This window comes from Chroicocephalus ridibundus, unplaced genomic scaffold (assembly GCF_963924245.1).
Source record: "Chroicocephalus ridibundus unplaced genomic scaffold, bChrRid1.1 SCAFFOLD_301, whole genome shotgun sequence".
Lineage (NCBI taxonomy): Eukaryota > Metazoa > Chordata > Aves > Charadriiformes > Laridae > Chroicocephalus > Chroicocephalus ridibundus.
Window position 1 is genome coordinate 112,118 of NW_026961279.1, and position 20,390 is coordinate 132,507.

At 54.2% G+C, this 20,390-nt stretch overlaps 3 protein-coding genes across 3 annotated transcripts; 1 reads left to right on the forward strand and 2 right to left on the reverse strand.

Moving 5' to 3' along the window:
* The first annotated feature begins 4,369 nt into the window (after positions 1-4,369).
* Positions 4,370-4,687, forward strand: LOC134509170 (feather keratin Cos2-3-like). Its single transcript, XM_063321654.1, has one exon. The coding sequence runs from the start codon at positions 4,370-4,372 to the stop codon at positions 4,685-4,687; it is 318 nt and encodes a 105-aa protein (XP_063177724.1).
* Positions 4,688-10,059: 5,372 nt separating this feature from the next.
* Positions 10,060-10,377, reverse strand: LOC134509169 (feather keratin Cos2-3-like). The gene has a single exon (XM_063321652.1). The coding sequence runs from the start codon at positions 10,375-10,377 to the stop codon at positions 10,060-10,062; it is 318 nt and encodes a 105-aa protein (XP_063177722.1).
* A 4,838-nt stretch (positions 10,378-15,215) lies between these two features.
* LOC134509168 (feather keratin Cos2-3-like) lies at positions 15,216-15,533 on the reverse strand. The gene has a single exon (XM_063321651.1). The coding sequence runs from the start codon at positions 15,531-15,533 to the stop codon at positions 15,216-15,218; it is 318 nt and encodes a 105-aa protein (XP_063177721.1).
* Between the last annotated feature and the right edge of the window lie 4,857 nt (positions 15,534-20,390).

Genomic DNA, 20,390 nt, shown 5'->3' on the forward strand with positions numbered 1-20,390 from the left:
TTGTTCTTGGGCACTGGTTGGAACAGCCCCAGCACATCAAACTAACTGAGCTGGAGGAGTTTCAGAGCAAAGACTGTAGGTATCCAGGTCTGGGGCTGTGGAAACCAACTTACCCCAGGTAGGAAGTTGAAACAAAGCCAGAAGGTCTTTTCCTCTGCATGGAGGTCCCTCATCTACATCCAGGCCTATCCTGTGGACGGCAAGTAGTTCTCTCCAACTGCCCAAGGACAAAGAGGCAATGACCCTCTCTGGGGCACAAAGTGGTCAGTGGTTCCCATTGTGCCGTTTCCTTTCTATCTACCCTATTCCAAAAAAGTGCCTTTCCTTGGCAGAGCCATGACTCACTCCACAGCACATTCAAGGCCAAGGGCAGGAGTGGTTCCTAGAGGTGAGCCTGGAGATGTGCACATCCAATGTCTCCTGTCTGTCCACACCACCAGGAAATCAACCTGTGGTCAGGGGCTACAGGCTGAGTCCAAACATTACCCAAAAATGTTCCATTCAGTTAATTCAGAAGAGTTAGCATGACCAGCACTATATGTTCATTCTCTGAATTTGAATTTGATCGATTGGGATTGGCTCAACCATTGCATTAGTGATTCAACACCCAAAAACCAAACCCACAAATCCCCAGGTCCTAAAGCACTAGACAGCCACCCAGTAACCCTTGTCAGCTGTGGTCTACAGTTTCTGGAAACCCCAAATACATGCTCGCTACAAACTCATGCAGGAATTCCCAATTTTGCAACATTACTCCACAGTTTATTGTCAGTGCTGAGCTGATGGCAACAGGGTATGGGGTTGTGCGGGCATCACAGGAAGTTGACCTTTTTAGTGTCCCATGACCCTCTGTATCCGCACAGATTACACAACAGATTCAAGCCTTTAGTTCACTTCTGTTGTTCGTGTTCACGTCACTGCATCTGGCCTACTTCTGTTGTTCATGTCCCCTGAGTTTGTGTTAAGGTCATATGGTTTCACTATTAGCGCCCAAATCTAGGTATTCTTTTCCTATGATACTTCAAAATTTCTTTCTAGACCTCCCCCCTCATCTCGTGGTAATGATTAAAATGGTGTCACCCACCCCTGAAGCATCCATGATCTCGCAAGGAGCTGCTGAAGACACTGCTGTGTTGGAAATAGGAGCTGAGGCACACGAAGACCCATCGAACCAGGTGAAATTCCCCTCACACCATGTCCTTTGCTCTGCTGCTGGGTACCCTCTTGCCCTTGAGTCAAAGGGACAGTGACCTGTGGATGAGTCTGCGTGGGAGCAGGACACCGCAAAGCATCTGTGGCTGTGATTACATCAGTGCCACAGCAGATATATCTCTGAAGGGATTGTGGATAAGTCCATGACAAAGCAGGGGCAAGGGGAGGAGTCCATTCCAATGCTAAACTCTCTCATATGGTCCAAAGGGACGAGGGTGGACATAGTAAAAGATATACCTTTGAATTGTTATAACCCATGATTGGAGTTATGGGAATGATACAGAATGTACTATAGCAGGAAACACTCAAACCAATGGAGGACAAGTCTCACCAGAAGCACTGCAAATGCAGCCGTGAACCAACTTGCACTGGCTTTAGTGGCCAGTAACTCTGTGCAATGTACCACGTCTTCTCTCCTGAGAGACCACCGTAACAGGAGGAGCCCAAATTCATGAACTAAATTAACTCAATGGACATTTATGGAAATTTTGCAGCCATTATACAGGGGTGGTCCATAGACTAAGGCAATTAGATTAAAGAATGGGAAGAGGGGGTGGTAATTAATAAGGGTGTATTAGATAACGTGGGACACGAGCGTCACAAAAAAGGTATAGAAGAAGGGGTGCAGAATGAACTGCTTTTGGCTGGGATAGAGCCTATGAAAAGTTTCTTCATAGCAGCTGGTGTGGGGCTACGTTCTGCCTTTGTGCTGAAAATATTGTTGATAGTAGAGCGATGCTTTAGTTGCTGCTGAGCAGTGTCTACACAACGTCAAGGCCTTTCCTGCTCCGTAGACTGCCCTGCCAGCGGTTAGGCTGGGGGTGCACAAGAAGTTGGGAGCGGATAACAGCTGTAACAGCTGACCCCAACTGACCAAAAGGATGTTCCGTACTGTATAACGTCATCCTCCACAATGAAACCGGGGGGGGTGAGGTTGGCGGGGGCTGTCACTGGTCGGGGACTGGTTGAAAATCCATCGACTAGAGGTGAGAAATTGTTATGTTTTGCATAATTTTTCCTGGTTTTATTTTCCTTTCCTTTTTTCGTTGGCTTTTTTCTGTCGTTTTTTCTTGCAATTTTTCTTTAATTATTAAACTGTCTGTATCACAACCCATGATTTTTCCCACTTTTATCCTTCCTGTGTGGTGCTTAGTTGCTATCCAGGGTTAAACAACAAAAACAACGTGTCAGCGAGTGAGTCAAGGCCAGGATGAGGTCTCATGAAAGTAATCAGGGATCAACAAAGTCCAGCGCTAAGCAGGTGCATTCATAGAGACGAGGCAGGTGTCAGGTCAAGCTGGGGAGTCACCCGCCTGTCAGGGTCCAAACGGAGAGCAGTGGGGTCCATGTCCAGACACAGGCACTGGTGTGTCACCACCGGAGATGTAACTCAGGTCGGGGCCAAGCACTGGAACGTAAGCTTGAAAGCTGTTCCCATGGGAAGGAGAGTTGGCTGTGGTTGAAGCCTCCCGGGAGCAATGATCTGGCAATGATCTCAGCAAGGCCGACAACGGGAAGGGGGCAGCCCTCAGCTGTGCTACCTCTGAGCTGGGTCTGTCCAACCATCCTGCGTCTCAGAGCAGAGCAACAGCGGGACCTCGGTCCCTTTAGTCCAATACCCATTTGGTGCCAGGTCTCGGCCCCTGCCTCACTCAGCACCAGGCTGATGAGCCGTAGAAGTGCAGCTGGCATTGGCATGGCCACGAGGAGCCTCTGTCCCATCCCAGTCCCCAGCAACACTGCGTCATAAGGGGATGGATTCAGGGACAATGGCCTGCCAAGACCGGCAGTCTTTCTTGGCCTCTCTCCCTCTGCATAAAGCAAGAAATAGAGGGCGCCGGAGGCAGGCACTGCATTCTGGGTCTCCGGGCATCTCTCTGCCAGGCCAAAGGCACCACCATTCAGCTGTAGGTGGGATCCTTCTGGCAAAGGCAAGCTGCTACTCTGCAGTGCTCATGGACACACCAGGGGAGAGTCCCCCTGCCATGACCTGCACGTGGCCTCACCATGAGGGCCACACAAGTACAGACTGACCCACGTGTGCTCATGCACATCTGCATGGAACCACCAGAAAACCTGTACGCGCGTGTAAGGCCAGGAAAACGCCAGCAACTGTCGACTCTGCTGAGGAGATGATGGGGACCACATTGACAGAAGAGGACTCAAGTACCCCAGGGAAGGAGTGGGCCCCACACGTGCTGATGGTGTTGCCCGCGAGCCTTCAGAGGCTGCACAGAGAGGAGATGAGGCAAATGAGCCCAGCAAAATTGTCCTGAGAGCACTGCTAGTAGTGTTGCAATAGTGTCAAAGCCTGCCAGCAGAAGCCCACCTGCGTGCAACACTGAGCGACCATCCGAGGGAGACGGCGGGAGGGAGAGAAAAGGACGTGGCATGTCTGCTTCCATGGGAGTCCTCAGGCATCCCGATGACAAACACGAGAGCGGTGCCCATTTCCGGACAACTTTGCCACAAACAAGCCCACAGGAATGACCCAGCCGCACATCACCTGTCCGCACAGGGCGCCATCTGCAATTGAGCTGAGTCTTCTGCCTGCGCTGACGTGTTTCTGCCCTGGAAATCCTCGGGCCTCTCATCCCGGTACTTACAGAAGCCTTCAAATGGGAAAGCACGTGCCTTAAGCCAGGAAATGAAAAGGCAGCAGTGCAGGAAACCAGGACGCAGCCCATCCCATTAGCTGGGGTGTTTTGCATTTGACATGAGCTTGTCAGAAAATTAGTACTTCCCCAAAGGGTGCCTCTGGGCCTGAGGCAGTGCAGGGCTACTATAAAAGGCAGCCCGACTCTCTGCTCTCTCAGCCGCTTCTCTTGCCTCCTTCTCTCCTTGGGCATCAGGTGAGTGTGAAGGCTCTTCTGCTCCCCCTTCAAGATCGGGTCTTTCCCCGATGTTTGTCTCAGCTGATACGGGCTGTCCTGGCCCAGGGCTGGGACCTGCTTCTCATGGGAGAGGGAAAGGGAGAGAAGGTCTCCCGCAGGGAGAGGCTGGGACTTAGTTGAGGTGTCTCGTGGGCCTTGAGCCTGCCAGCGTATGCTGCTGGTGCCTTGGCTCGCCTGTGGTTGGGTGCAGTGCTGCTCCTCATGGGTCCCTGTGCTCTGCTTTCCCTTGCCCTCTCCTCCAGGTGCACGTCCAGCTCCGCAAGATGTCCTGCTACAACCAGTGCCAGCCCTGCTGCCCGCCCTGCCAGCCCTGTGGCCCCACCCCGCTGGCCAACAGCTGCAATGAGCCCTGTGTCAGGCAGTGCCAGAACTCCTGCGTCGTCATCGAGCCCTCCCCCGTGGTGGTGACCCTGCCCGGCCCCATCCTCAGCTCCTTCCCGCAGAACACCGTTGTGGGATCCTCCACCTCTGCTGCCGTTGGCAGCATCCTCAGCTGTGACGGAGTGCCCATCAACTCTGGCTGCTGCGACCTCTCCTGCATTACCAGCCGCTACTGTGGCAACAGATGTCAGCCCTGCTAAAGCTGCTGGCAACGACCTTGGGCAAGAACTTCCCAAGACCTCAGAACATGATGCCACAAAGTAGTTAGAGCTTTGGGGCATCATATTTAGAGCTTTGGGCCATTGTTGCCTTCTTCTACACTCTCCTCTCTCTTCCTTACCTCTCCTGTCACCACCTCCCAACGCCAGCCTAGCGGCAACCTGTTGGTCTCCCTCCCTCTGCAGGCCAGGCAGTCGGACACCCTGCAGGAGCTCCACTGCGTCTTAGTGGCTGCCCACGGTGCTCCCTGTCAGCCCCCTCCTTTTCCTCTTTAGGCTCATTAAAACTGTGCTGCATCCAAGCCCGTGTGTCCGAGTCCTCCTTCCTTCGGTGGCAACTCTTCCACTCTGCTCAAGGGAAACCATGGAGCAAGGGGAGGGTGGGACTCACTGCAGTTCATTTTGGTTTGCCTCCTTTCCCTTGGAGCTGAGGAAGACATCCCTCGCTGCTCCACAGCCAGTGCCCATCATCCCCTTCCCGTGCTGCATCTCTGCTCAGAAATGGCCTCAGAGCACGCCCTACAGATGCTGATCCCAGGTTCTGCTGCCTTCATGGGAGGACCCCAGTGCTGCGGGAGGCCCTGGGAAGTCAGCAGCCGTACAAGCACTCAAGGCAGTTCCTCTCGCTCTGCATGGAGCTGTGCTGGGGGAGAAGGCTCAGAGAGCAGATGGCCACGAGGATGGAAGGAGGGGCCGGCAGGAGCAGTCACCTTGGCTTCAGCCCCGAGCCTCCTCCTCCTCACCTTCCCACCCAACTCCACAAGGAGGGGCCACGGCATGCATCTGAGGGCAAGGATAGCTAGGACAACTCCCCTCTTCTCCCATCACACCCATACGGTGGCCCATGCGGCCCCAGCGGTTCATTAGACAGATTTGCAGGCCTCAGGTGACTGGCACATGCCCAACTCCCATCAGACAGACATCTGTAGGACAGAAAGGTGATTTCCATGGGCCTGCAAGAGGACAGAAAAGAGCGACGGACAGTTCCTCCCACGGTACTGGAGAGAGTGCAACGATCAGAACAGCCCATGCTCTCTCTTTGCAGCTTGTGGCAAGTGCAATCCCATCCTGCGGTGCAGGGGAAGAACAGTTCCATGGCAGAAGCTCTCTCACCACCTTCTGCTTTTCTCTGAAGCCACTAGCCCCAGCCCCTCACAGGAAGAGGTTTTCAGACCTCTGCGTGCATAGGGGAAAGAGGGGTGGCAGGGGAGAACTGGGGGCCCTTTTCCGAGAGCTCAGCCTTGCACAGAAGGGCCTTCTGCCAGCATGCCAAATCGGTGAAACACTGAGAGTGGATGGGCCGGAAAAGTGAGGCAATGAGGGGTGGATGGCTGGGGAAAGAAAAGCTGTAAACCTGCCACTTGTTCCCAGGCACACAAGCACAAAGGCCAGTTGACATCATTGCCCACCGTCCTCTGAGGGGAACAAGCGTGGGAGAAAGAGGTTGCTCCTGATGGCACAGATAGAAAGCAGAAAAAAAAGCATGGAAATGACAAGCACTGCCGGCACTTCTGATTACCACTGCTGCTGGAAAACCAGCAAGACCTTGGCTGGCTTCCAGACACCCACCCAGCTGCTTGCTCTCTCCCTCTTCCTCCTCAGCAGGAGAGGAGGAGAAAGGAAGGTGGAAAAGGTCCTGGGTCAAGATACAGACAGAGGGATTACTTATCAGTTCTCGTCACAGGCAAAACAGACTTGACTTGGGGAATATTCTCATCTTCCAGGATGTACTCCTTCCTGAACAGACATCTCAGCTCCATCCTGTGCTGAGGCTTGGGGCTGCCAATAATGGAAACGGGAAGTACGTAAAAGGTCTAGTATGAAGGAAAACAGAGGATTCGATTAAGTGGATTCGGCACTCTGGGCTAGACAAGAGCCTTCTTGGGCCTGTCTGTTCTTTGCAGGGTCTTTGTGACCTGAAGACAATGAATTATATATGGCTTTCTGCGTAGTCTCCACCTCTCCACACACCAAGGTACCTTGGATCCCACATTGTGGGATGACAGGCAGCTCCTCACCCAGTCCCGTGTTCTGCTTTCCCTTGCCCTCTCTCCCAGGTGCAGCACCAGCCTAGAGACGTGTCCTGCTACAACCAGTCCCTGCCATGCTGGCAGCCAAACCCCACTGGCCAACAGCTGAACTGGGCCCTGTGTCAGGCAGTGACAGAATTCCACTGCTGCCACCCATGGTGACATGTCTTGGTGGTGAACATGCCAAGCCCTATACTCAGCTCTGTCGGAGGATGTTGGAGTGGGAGACGGACCCGGAGTAACGATGGAATCTCAATATGAGTATGATCGTTCTCCCTTTATTCAAGTTTTCACAGAGTATATATAGACAGGCAATAACAGCACGCGCTAGCGGCAGCTATATGATTGGCTTACAGTCTCTGTTCACGCGCTGTCCATGCAGTTCATTCACAGATCAGGTTGGTTACAAGAATTCACATAGTAAATTACTTAGTCATTAGCACAACATGTTTTCTACCTTCTCAGTTCCCGTTTTTCCCATGTCCTAATTCCATCTCCTACCACCTGTTTTGCCCTTAATCTAATCTCTCATAGTAGGGAGGCTGGCTCACGTGATCATTTTCTCTCAGACACATTCCTACACAGCTCCTTCTCCCAGAGCACTGTTCTGGGATCCTCCATCTCCACTGCCATTAGCAGCATACTTAGAAAGCTCAAACTGCAGAAGCTGCTGACAGTTCCCAGAACTAAATCTGCAGTACTCGGGCAGAGGGAGACAAAGGAGATGGCCACAGGCACAACCCTCACACCCATCTCCAGCAGGTCAAAAGGCTCCCTGGTCATCTTGTCTGGCTATCCATTGCACAGCCACAGAGAGGGCAGCGTCTGTGTCAGAGAACACATTTGTGCTGAGCAGTGCAGCTTTTCTCCTCCATGATGACATGTTGGCTTTTATAAATGGGCTTTCTTTTGCTTTTCATTTCTTTCCTCACCTTTTCATCTTTCATAGCCATTTAGTTTTCCCAGGACCAGGTCATCACTATGCACACTTACTCTTCTGCAGTTTGAGCTTTCTAAGTATGCTGCCAATGGCAGTGGAGATGGAGGATCCCAGAACAGTGCTCTGGGAGAAGGAGCTGAGTATAGGGCTTGGCATGTTCACCACCAAGACATGTCACCATGGGTGGCAGCAGTGGAATTCTGTCACTGCCTGACACAGGGCCCAGTTCAGCTGTTGGCCAGTGGGGTTTGGCTGCCAGCATGGCAGGGACTGGTTGTAGCAGGACACGTCTCTAGGCTGGTGCTGCACCTGGGAGAGAGGGCAAGGGAAAGCAGAACACGGGACTGGGTGAGGAGCTGCCTGTCATCCCACAATGTGGGATCCAAGGTACCTTGGTGTGTGGAGAGGTGGAGACTACGCAGAAAGCCATATATAATTCATTGTCTTCAGGTCACAAAGACCCTGCAAAGAACAGACAGGCCCAAGAAGGCTCTTGTCTAGCCCAGAGTGCCGAATCCACTTAATCGAATCCTCTGTTTTCCTTCATACTAGACCTTTTACGTACTTCCCGTTTCCATTATTGGCAGCCCCAAGCCTCAGCACAGGATGGAGCTGAGATGTCTGTTCAGGAAGGAGTACATCCTGGAAGATGAGAATATTCCCCAAGTCAAGTCTGTTTTGCCTGTGACGAGAATTGATAAGTAATCCCTCTGTCTGTATCTTGACCCAGGACCTTTTCCACCTTCCTTTCTCCTCCTCTCCTGCTGAGGAGGAAGAGGGAGAGAGCAAGCAGCTGGGTGGGTGTCTGGAAGCCAGCCAAGGTCTTGCTGGTTTTCCAGCAGCAGTGGTAATCAGAAGTGCCGGCAGTGCTTGTCATTTCCATGCTTTTTTTTCTGCTTTCTATCTGTGCCATCAGGAGCAACCTCTTTCTCCCACGCTTGTTCCCCTCAGAGGACGGTGGGCAATGATGTCAACTGGCCTTTGTGCTTGTGTGCCTGGGAACAAGTGGCAGGTTTACAGCTTTTCTTTCCCCAGCCATCCACCCCTCATTGCCTCACTTTTCCGGCCCATCCACTCTCAGTGTTTCACCGATTTGGCATGCTGGCAGAAGGCCCTTCTGTGCAAGGCTGAGCTCTCGGAAAAGGGCCCCCAGTTCTCCCCTGCCACCCCTCTTTCCCCTATGCACGCAGAGGTCTGAAAACCTCTTCCTGTGAGGGGCTGGGGCTAGTGGCTTCAGAGAAAAGCAGAAGGTGGTGAGAGAGCTTCTGCCATGGAACTGTTCTTCCCCTGCACCGCAGGATGGGATTGCACTTGCCACAAGCTGCAAAGAGAGAGCATGGGCTGTTCTGATCGTTGCACTCTCTCCAGTACCGTGGGAGGAACTGTCCGTCGCTCTTTTGTGTCCTCTTGCAGGCCCATGGAAATCACCTTTCTGTCCTACAGACGTCTGTCTGATGGGAGTTGGGCATGTGCCAGTCACCTGAGGCCTGCAAATCTGTCTAATGAACCGCTGGGGCCGCATGGGCCACCGTATGGGTGTGATGGGAGAAGAGGGGAGTTGTCCTAGCTATCCTTGCCCTCAGATGCATGCCGTGGCCCCTCCTTGTGGAGTTGGGTGGGAAGGTGAGGAGGAGGAGGCTCGGGGCTGAAGCCAAGGTGACTGCTCCTGCCGGCCCCTCCTTCCATCCTCGTGGCCATCTTCTCTCTGAGCCTTCTCCCCCAGCACAGCTCCATGCAGAGCGAGAGGAACTGCCTTGAGTGCTTGTACGGCTGCTGACTTCCCAGGGCCTCCCGCAGCACTGGGGTCCTCCCATGAAGGCAGCAGAACCTGGGATCAGCATCTGTAGGGCGTGCTCTGAGGCCATTTCTGAGCAGAGATGCAGCACGGGAAGGGGATGATGGGCACTGGCTGTGGAGCAGCGAGGGATGTCTTCCTCAGCTCCAAGGGAAAGGAGGCAAACCAAAATGAACTGCAGTGAGTCCCACCCTCCCCTTGCTCCATGGTTTCCCTTGAGCAGAGTGGAAGAGTTGCCACAGAAGGAAGGAGGACTCGGACACACGGGCTTGGATGCAGCACAGTTTTAATGAGCCTAAAGAGGAAAAGGAGGGGGCTGACAGGGAGCACCGTGGGCAGCCACTAAGACGCAGTGGAGCTCCTGCAGGGTGTCCGACTGCCTGGCCTGCAGAGGGAGGGAGACCAACAGGTTGCCGCTAGGCTGGCGTTGGGAGGTGGTGACAGGAAAGGTAAGGAAGAGAGAGGAGAGTGTAGAAGAAGGCAACAATGGCCCAAAGCTCTAAATATGATGCCCCAAAGCTCTAACTACTTTGTGGCATCATGTTCTGAGGTCTTGGGAAGTTCTTGCCCAAGGTCGTTGCCAGCAGCTTTAGCAGGGCTGACATCTGTTGCCACAGTAGCGGCTGGTAATGCAGGAGAGGTCGCAGCAGCCAGAGTTGATGGGCACTCCGTCACAGCTGAGGATGCTGCCAACGGCAGCAGAGGTGGAGGATCCCACAACGGTGTTCTGCGGGAAGGAGCTGAGGATGGGGCCGGGCAGGGTCACCACCACGGGGGAGGGCTCGATGACGACGCAGGAGTTCTGGCACTGCCTGACACAGGGCTCATTGCAGCTGTTGGCCAGCGGGGTGGGGCCACAGGGCTGGCAGGGCGGGCAGCAGGGCTGGCACTGGTTGTAGCAGGACATCTTGCGGAGCTGGACGTGCACCTGGAGGAGAGGGCAAGGGAAAGCAGAGCACAGGGACCCATGAGGAGCAGCACTGCACCCAACCACAGGCGAGCCAAGGCACCAGCAGCATACGCTGGCAGGCTCAAGGCCCACGAGACACCTCAACTAAGTCCCAGCCTCTCCCTGCGGGAGACCTTCTCTCCCTTTCCCTCTCCCATGAGAAGCAGGTCCCAGCCCTGGGCCAGGACAGCCCGTATCAGCTGAGACAAACATCGGGGAAAGACCCGATCTTGAAGGGGGAGCAGAAGAGCCTTCACACTCACCTGATGCCCAAGGAGAGAAGGAGGCAAGAGAAGCGGCTGAGAGAGCAGAGAGTCGGGCTGCCTTTTATAGTAGCCCTGCACTGCCTCAGGCCCAGAGGCACCCTTTGGGGAAGTACTAATTTTCTGACAAGCTCATGTCAAATGCAAAACACCCCAGCTAATGGGATGGGCTGCGTCCTGGTTTCCTGCACTGCTGCCTTTTCATTTCCTGGCTTAAGGCACGTGCTTTCCCATTTGAAGGCTTCTGTAAGTACCGGGATGAGAGGCCCGAGGATTTCCAGGGCAGAAACACGTCAGCGCAGGCAGAAGACTCAGCTCAATTGCAGATGGCGCCCTGTGCGGACAGGTGATGTGCGGCTGGGTCATTCCTGTGGGCTTGTTTGTGGCAAAGTTGTCCGGAAATGGGCACCGCTCTCGTGTTTGTCATCGGGATGCCTGAGGACTCCCATGGAAGCAGACATGCCACGTCCTTTTCTCTCCCTCCCGCCGTCTCCCTCGGATGGTCGCTCAGTGTTGCACGCAGGTGGGCTTCTGCTGGCAGGCTTTGACGCTATTGCAACACTACTAGCAGTGCTCTCAGGACAATTTTGCTGGGCTCATTTGCCTCATCTCCTCTCTGTGCAGCCTCTGAAGGCTCGCGGGCAACACCATCAGCACGTGTGGGGCCCACTCCTTCCCTGGGGTACTTGAGTCCTCTTCTGTCAATGTGGTCCCCATCATCTCCTCAGCAGAGTCGACAGTTGCTGGCGTTTTCCTGGCCTTACACGCGCGTACAGGTTTTCTGGTGGTTCCATGCAGATGTGCATGAGCACACGTGGGTCAGTCTGTACTTGTGTGGCCCTCATGGTGAGGCCACGTGCAGGTCATGGCAGGGGGACTCTCCCCTGGTGTGTCCATGAGCACTGCAGAGTAGCAGCTTGCCTTTGCCAGAAGGATCCCACCTACAGCTGAATGGTGGTGCCTTTGGCCTGGCAGAGAGATGCCCGGAGACCCAGAATGCAGTGCCTGCCTCCGGCGCCCTCTATTTCTTGCTTTATGCAGAGGGAGAGAGGCCAAGAAAGACTGCCGGTCTTGGCAGGCCATTGTCCCTGAATCCATCCCCTTATGACGCAGTGTTGCTGGGGACTGGGATGGGACAGAGGCTCCTCGTGGCCATGCCAATGCCAGCTGCACTTCTACGGCTCATCAGCCTGGTGCTGAGTGAGGCAGGGGCCGAGACCTGGCACCAAATGGGTATTGGACTAAAGGGACCGAGGTCCCGCTGTTGCTCTGCTCTGAGACGCAGGATGGTTGGACAGACCCAGCTCAGAGGTAGCACAGCTGAGGGCTGCCCCCTTCCCGTTGTCGGCCTTGCTGAGATCATTGCCAGATCATTGCTCCCGGGAGGCTTCAACCACAGCCAACTCTCCTTCCCATGGGAACAGCTTTCAAGCTTACGTTCCAGTGCTTGGCCCCGACCTGAGTTACATCTCTGGTGGTGACACACCAGTGCCTGTGTCTGGACATGGACCCCACTGCTCTCTGTTTGGACCCTGACAGGCTACAGGCCTGGGGAAGAGTGGCTGGAAAGCCGCCTGGCCGACAAGGACCTGGTGGTGTTGGTCGACAGTTGTCTGAATAGGAGCCAGCAGTGTGCCCGGGTGGCCAAGAAGGCCAACAGCATCCTGGCCTCTATCAGGAATGGTGTGGCCAGCAGGACTAGAGAAGTGATTGTCCCACTGTACTCAGCACCGGCGAGGCCCCACCTCGAATGCGGTGATCAGCTTTGCGTGCCTCACTACAAGAAAGACATTGAGATTCTGGAGCAAGTCCAGAGAAGGGCAATAAAGCTGGTGAGGGGTCTGGAGAACAAGTCGTATGAGGAGCGTCTGGGGGAACCGGGGTTGTTTAGTGTGGTGAAAAGGAGGCTGAGGGGAGACCTTCTCGCTCTCTACAACTACGTGAAAGGAGATTGTAGAGGGGGGGGGGTCGGTCTCCTGTCCCAAGTAACAAGCAACAGGACCAGAAGAAATGGCCCCAAGGTATGCCAGGGGAGGTTTAGGATGGATATTAGGAAAAAATTCTTCACAGAAAGGGTAATCAAACGTTGGAAGAGGCTGCCCAGGGAAGGGGTGGAATCGCCATCCCCGGAGGCCTTTAAACGACGGGCAGACGTCATGCTGAGGGGCATGGTTTAGTGGTGGTTTTGGCAGTGCTAGCTTAATGGTTGGAGTCGGTGATCTTTAAGGTCCCTTCCAGCCTAGGTGATTGTAGGATTCAATGATTCTATGATTCTGTGATCTCCAGCTACAGCCTCTCTCTCCCTCAGCCGAGGCAGAGAGGTGGGCTATTCCTCTCCTACCTCCCTCTGTGGCTTCCAACTACAAGCCGGTGCTTCTGCAGCAGTTCAGCTCTCCTGGCGTTGACTTAGCCTCCCTTGCAGGTCTTGCCGGGATCTTGTCTGCCCCCAGTCAGGCTGCCAGCAGTTCCTCCAGCACAGCTAGGAGAGGCGGAGTTTCTAAGTGCAGATGTGGTCTGTTTCCTCACAGGTGAGAGACAGCTCTGTCTCTCTAGGTATGCGCGTAGGAACAGCACATAGGAGGATTTGTGTTATCTGCAACAGGGATGTGTAGAGGCATGTTCCCCCTTTCACGCCCATTGCTCACAACAGGTCTCCCTTCCTTTGCCACGCGCCATCTGCAACCTTCCCTCTCCCGAAAAGATAGCTGCTGGTTTTGCCAGAGGGTCAGCACTCCCCTCTTCCTCTCCAGCGCTGACACCCCCTCCACCGACCCCCAGCCCTGCTCCTCCCCAGCCTGACACGTGTGTCTCACCAGCCTCTGCCAGTCCCACTAAGGTTGCTGGGTAAACCTAGACCGTGTCACGCTCGCCACTCAACAAGGTGCCCGGGGAGCTCCCAGGACATGGGAGCTGAAGCTTGCCAGCTCCCGTGTTCTCCTCCCTCTGCCAGCTCAAAGCTGCCTCCAAACCTCAGCCCAAAGGGTGGAGCAAAACCCTCTGAGGGCTGCCTGGGATCCCACACCTCTGCCCCGGGGAGCCGTTTTACACACATCACCTAGTGGTTAAAGCACTTGCTTGGCCAAACAAAAGGAATCAAGCTGCCACCTCTGCTGGGCGCTGGCTCCCCAGGGCCAGGACCAGGTTTTCCAGTGCTGGGAGCTTCCAACTGGTGCAGCCAGGCCACAGCTCGACCTTTCAAAGTCCTCTCGGTCACAAGGGCCCTGAACACCCTCGGAGGCCCTGATACCCGCTGGGAAACTGATGCCTCTTCATAGCATAATAGAATCTGATAGGTTGGAAGGGGCATTTAAAGGTCATCTAGTCCAATCCCCTTCAGGATGCAGGGACATCTTCAAGTAGATCAGGTTGCTCAGAGCCTCATCAAGCCTGGCCTTGAATGTGTCCAGGGATGGGGCCTCCACCACCTCTCTGGGCAACCTGGGCCAGTGTTTCCCCACCCCAGCCACAAGCTGCAAAGAGAGAGCATGGGCTGTTCTGATCGGTGCACTCTCTCCAGTACCGTGGGAGGAACTGTCCGTCGCTCTTTTGTGTCCTCTTGCAGGCCCACAGAAATCACCTTTCTGTCCTACAGACGTCTGTCTGATGGCAGTTGGGGATGTGCCAGTCACCCGAGGCCTGCAAATCTGTCTAATGAACCGCGGGGGCCGCATGGGCCACCGTATGGGTGTGATGGGAGAAGAGGGGAGTTGTCCTAGCTATCCTTGCCCTCAGATGCATGCCGTGGCCCCTCCTTGTGGAGTTGGGTGGGAAGGTGAGGAGGAGGAGGCTCGGGGCTGAAGCCAAGGTGACTGCTCCTGCCGGCCCCTCCTTCCATCCTCGTGGCCATCTTCTCTCTGAGCCTTCTCCCCCAGCACAGCTCCATGCAGAGCGAGAGGAACTGCCTTGAGTGCTTGTACGGCTGCTGACTTCCCAGGGCCTCCTGCAGCACTGGGGTCCTCCCATGAAGGCAGCAGAACCTGGGATCAGCATCTGTAGGGCGTGCTCTGAGGCCATTTCTGAGCAGAGATGCAGCACGGGAAGGGGATGATGGGCACTGGCTGTGGAGCAGCGAGGGATGTCTTCCTCAGCTCCAAGGGAAAGGAGGCAAACCAAAATGAACTGCAGTGAGTCCCACCCTCCCCTTGCTCCATGGTTTCCCTTGAGCAGAGTGGAAGAGTTGCCACAGAAGGAAGGAGGACTCAGACACACGGGCTTGGATGCAGCACAGTTTTAATGAGCCTAAAGAGGAAAAGGAGGGGGCTGACAGGGAGCACCGTGGGCAGCCACTAAGACGCAGTGGAGCTCCTGCAGGGTGTCCGACTGCCTGGCCTGCAGAGGGAGGGAGACCAACAGGTTGCCGCTAGGCTGGCGTTGGGAGGTGGTGACAGGAGAGGTAAGGAAGAGAGAGGAGAGTGTAGAAGAAGGCAACAATGGCCCAAAGCTCTAAATATGATGCCCCAAAGCTCTAACTACTTTGTGGCATCATGTTCTGAGGTCTTGGGAAGTTCTTGCCCAAGGTCGTTGCCAGCAGCTTTAGCAGGGCTGACATCTGTTGCCACAGTAGCGGCTGGTAATGCAGGAGAGGTCGCAGCAGCCAGAGTTGATGGGCACTCCGTCACAGCTGAGGATGCTGCCAACGGCAGCAGAGGTGGAGGATCCCACAACGGTGTTCTGCGGGAAGGAGCTGAGGATGGGGCCGGGCAGGGTCACCACCACGGGGGAGGGCTCGATGACGACGCAGGAGTTCTGGCACTGCCTGACGCAGGGCTCATTGCAGCTGTTGGCCAGCGGGGTCGGGCAGCAGGGCTGGCAGGGCGGGCAGCAGGGCTGGCACTGGTTGTAGCAGGACATCTTGCGGAGCTGGACGTGCACCTGGAGGAGAGGGCAAGGGAAAGCAGAGCACAGGGACCCATGAGGAGCAGCACTGCACCCAACCACAGGCGAGCCAAGGCACCAGCAGCATACGCTGGCAGGCTCAAGGCCCACGAGACACCTCAACTAAGTCCCAGCCTCTCCCTGCGGGAGACCTTCTCTCCCTTTCCCTCTCCCATGAGAAGCAGGTCCCAGCCCTGGGCCAGGACAGCCCGTATCAGCTGAGACAAACATCGGGGAAAGACCCGATCTTGAAGGGGGAGCAGAAGAGCCTTCACACTCACCTGATGCCCAAGGAGAAGGAGGCAAGAGAAGCGGCTGAGAGAGCAGAGAGTCGGGCTGCCTTTTATAGTAGCCCTGCACTGCCTCAGGCCCAGAGGCACCCTTTGGGGAAGTACTAATTTTCTGACAAGCTCATGTCAAATGCAAAACACCCCAGCTAATGGGATGGGCTGCGTCCTGGTTTCCTGCACTGCTGCCTTTTCATTTCCTGGCTTAAGGCACGTGCTTTCCCATTTGAAGGCTTCTGTAAGTACCGGGATGAGAGGCCCGAGGATTTCCAGGGCAGCAACACGTCAGCGCAGGCAGAAGACTCAGCTCAATTGCAGATGGCGCCCTGTGCGGACAGGTGATGTGCGGCTGGGTCATTCCTGTGGGCTTGTTTGTGGCAAAGTTGTCTGGAAATGGGCACCGCTCTCGTTTTTGTCATCGGGATGCCTGAGGACTCCCATGGAAGCAGACATGCCACGTCCTTTTCTCTCCCTCCCGCCGTCTCCCTCGGATGGTCGCTCAGTGTTGCACGCAGGTGGGCTTCTGCTGGCAGGCTTTGACACCATTGCAACACTACTAGCAGTGCTCTCAGGACAATTTTGCTGGGCTCATTTGCCTCATCCCCTCTCTGTGCAGCCTCTGAAGGCTCGCGGGCAACATGGTCAGCACGTGTGGGGCCCACTCCTTCCCTGGGGTACTTGAGTCCTCTTCTGCCAATGTGGTCCCCATCATCTCCTCAACAGAGTCTACAGTTGCTGGTGTTTTCCTAGCCTTACACGCGCGTACAGGTTTTCTGGTGGTTCCATGCAGACGTGCATGAGCACACGTGGGTCAGTCTGTACTTGTGTGGCCCTCATCGTGAGGCCACGTGCAGGTCAGGGCAGGGGGACTCTCCCCTGGTGTGTCCATGAGCACTGCAGAGTAGCAGCTTGCCTTTGCCAGAAGGAACCCACCTACAGCTGAATGGTGGTGCCTTTGGCCTGGCAGAGAGATGCCCGGAGACCCAGAATGCAGTGCCTGCCTCCGGCGCCCTCTATTTCTTGCTTTATGCAGAGGGAGAAAGGCCAAGAAAGACTGCCGGTCTTGGCAGGCCATTGTCCCTGAATCCATCCCCTTATGACGCAGTGTTGCTGGGGACTGGGATGGGACAGAGGCTCCTCGTGGCCATGCCAATGCCAGCTGCACTTCTACGGCTCATCAGCCTGGTGCTGAGTGAGGCAGGGGCCGAGACCTGGCACCAAATGGGTATTGGACTAAAGGGACCGAGGTCCCGCTGTTGCTCTGCTCTGAGACGCAGGATGGTTGGACAGACCCAGCTCAGAGGTAGCACAGCTGAGGGCTGCCCCCTTCCCGTTGTCGGCCTTGCTGAGATCATTGCCAGATCATTGCTCCCGGGAGGCTTCAACCACAGCCAACTCTCCTTCCCATGGGAACAGCTTTCAAGCTTACGTTCCAGTGCTTGGCCCCGACCTGAGTTACATCTCCGGTGGTGACACACCAGTGCCTGTGTCTGGACATGGACCCCACTGCTCTCCGTTTGGACCCTGACAGGCGGGTGACTCCCCAGCTTGACCTGACACCTGCCTCGTCTCTATGAATGCGCCTGCTTAGCGCTGGACTTTGTTGATCCCTGATTACTTTCATGAGACCTCATCCTGGCCTTGACTCACTCGCTGACACGTTGTTTTTGTTGTTTAACCCTGGATAGCAACTAAGCACCACACAGGAAGGATAAAAGTGGGAAAAATCATGGGTTGTGATACAGACAGTTTAATAATTAAAGAAAAATTGCAAGAAAAAACGACAGAAAAAAGCCAACGAAAAAAGGAAAGGAAAATAAAACCAGGAAAAATTATGCAAAACATAACAATTTCTCACCTCTAGTCGATGGATTTTCAACCAGTCCCCGACCAGTGACAGCCCCCGCCAACCTCACCCCCCCCCAGTTTCATTGTGGAGGATGACGTTATACAGTACGGAACATCCTTTTGGTCAGTTGGGGTCAGCTGTTACAGCTGTTATCCGCTCCCAACTTCTTGTGCACCCCCAGCCTAACCGCTGGCAGGGCAGTCTACGGAGCAGGAAAGGCCTTGACGTTGTGTAGACACTGCTCAGCAGCAACTAAAGCATCGCTCTACTATCAACAATATTTTCAGCACAAAGGCAGAACGTAGCCCCACACCAGCTGCTATGAAGAAACTTTTCATAGGCTCTATCCCAGCCAAAAGCAGTTCATTCTGCACCCCTTCTTCTATACCTTTTTTGTGACGCTCGTGTCCCACGTTATCTAATACACCCTTATTAATTACCACCCCCTCTTCCCATTCTTTAATCTAATTGCCTTAGTCTATGGACCACCCCTGTATAATGGCTGCAAAATTTCCATAAATGTCCATTGAGTTAATTTAGTTCATGAATTTGGGCTCCTCCTGTTACGGTGGTCTCTCAGGAGAGAAGAAGTGGTACATTGCACAGAGTTACTGGCCACTAAAGCCAGTGCAAGTTGGTTCACGGCTGCATTTGCAGTGCTTCTGGTGAGACTTGTCCTCCATTGGTTTGAGTGTTTCCTGCTATAGTACATTCTGTATCATTCCCATAACTCCAATCATGGGTTATAACAATTCAAAGGTATATCTTTTACTATGTCCACCCTCGTCCCTTTGGACCATATGAGAGAGTTTAGCATTGGAATGGACTCCTCCCCTTGCCCCTGCTTTGTCATGGACTTATCCACAATCCCTTCAGAGATATATCTGCTGTGGCACTGATGTAATCACAGCCACAGATGCTTTGCGGTGTCCTGCTCCCACGCGGACTCATCCACAGGTCACTGTCCCTTTGACTCAAGGGCAAGAGGGTACCCAGCAGCAGAGCAAAGGACATGGTGTGAGGGGAATTTCACCTGGTTCGATGGGTCTTCGTGTGCCTCAGCTCCTATTTCCAACACAGCAGTGTCTTCAGCAGCTCCTTGCGAGATCATGGATGCTTCAGGGGTGGGTGACACCATTTTAATCATTACCACGAGATGAGGGGGGAGGTCTAGAAAGAAATTTTGAAGTATCATAGGAAAAGAATACCTAGATTTGGGCGCTAATAGTGAAACCATATGACCTTAACACAAACTCAGTGGACATGAACAACAGAAGTAGGCCAGATGCAGTGACGTGAACACGAACAACAGAAGTGAACTAAAGGCTTGAATCTGTTGTGTAATCTGTGCGGATACAGAGGGTCATGGGACACTAAAAAGGTCAACTTCCTGTGATGCCCGCACAACCCCATACCCTGTTGCCATCAGCTCAGCACTGACAATAAACTCTGGAGTAATGTTGCAAAATTGGGAATTCCTGCATGAGTTTGTAGCGAGCATGTATTTGAGGTTTCCAGAAACTGTAGACCACAGCTGACAAGGGTTACTGGGTGGCTGTCTAGTGCTTTAGGACCTGGGGATTTGTGGGTTTGGTTTTTGGGTGTTGAATCACTAATGCAATGGTTGAGCCAATCCCAATCGATCAAATTCAAATTCAGAGAATGAACTTATAGTGCTGGTCATGCTAACTCTTCTGAATTAACTGAATGGAACATTTTTGGGTAATGTTTGGACTCAGCCTGTAGCCCCTGACCACAGGTTGATTTCCTGGTGGTGTGGACAGACAGGAGACATTGGATGTGCACATCTCCAGGCTCACCTCTAGGAACCACTCCTGCCCTTGGCCTTGAATGTGCTGTGGAGTGAGTCATGGCTCTGCCAAGGAAAGGCACTTTTTTGGAATAGGGTAGATAGAAAGGAAACGGCACAATGGGAACCACTGACCACTTTGTGCCCCAGAGAGGGTCATTGCCTCTTTGTCCTTGGGCAGTGAGAGAACTACTTGCCGTCCCACAGGATAGGCCTGGATGTAGATGAGGGACCTCCATGCAGAGGAAAAGACCTTCTGGCTTTGTTTCAACTTCCTACCTGGGGTAAGTTGGTTTCCACAGCCCCAGACCTGGATACCTACAGTCTTCGCTCTGAAACTCCTCCAGCTCAGTTAGTTTGATGTGCTGGGGCTGTTCCAACCAGTGCCCAAGAACAACAGTGAAAGCTAGTGAGACCACTTTTGAATCTAGAGCTGCCCAAAAGAGAGAGCTTACAGATGCTACCGACTGCAGAAGCACGTCCCACGGTAACCACCGCATCCCAAGGCAAGGTAGGGGTATCTACTCTCACTCAGAGACTTTCAGCATCAGAACTGAGTCCTGGCACTGATAAGGCCTTAGAGGGCCCTGTTCCCAAGGAAAGCTACTCTATCCTGGGGGAACATCATGTAGCATAGAGCAGCTGTGGGAGTGTGGGAGCTGGTTGTGGCCCGGGATCTGCCCTGACGCATGGGGATGTTGGTTGCATATGGAATTGGGATTTGAGTTTGTGATTTAGTGTGGCCTGGCCAAAACTAGCTTGTGAATCACTTCAGCCCTGCTTCTCTGTGCAACAGCTGGGTGAAGCCAGGGGCTGCACCAAGTCATCATGGTGTTGCATGGAAGTCTTGTCACTGCTATCTGTGCCCATGGGAGCTGGCCATGCCC

Coding starts and splice junctions, on each gene's coding strand:
- LOC134509170 (XM_063321654.1), top strand. CDS start 4,370: ATGTCCTGCTACAACCAGTGCCAGCCCTGCTGCCCGCCCTGCCAGCCC.
- LOC134509169 (XM_063321652.1), bottom strand. CDS start 10,377: ATGTCCTGCTACAACCAGTGCCAGCCCTGCTGCCCGCCCTGCCAGCCC.
- LOC134509168 (XM_063321651.1), bottom strand. CDS start 15,533: ATGTCCTGCTACAACCAGTGCCAGCCCTGCTGCCCGCCCTGCCAGCCC.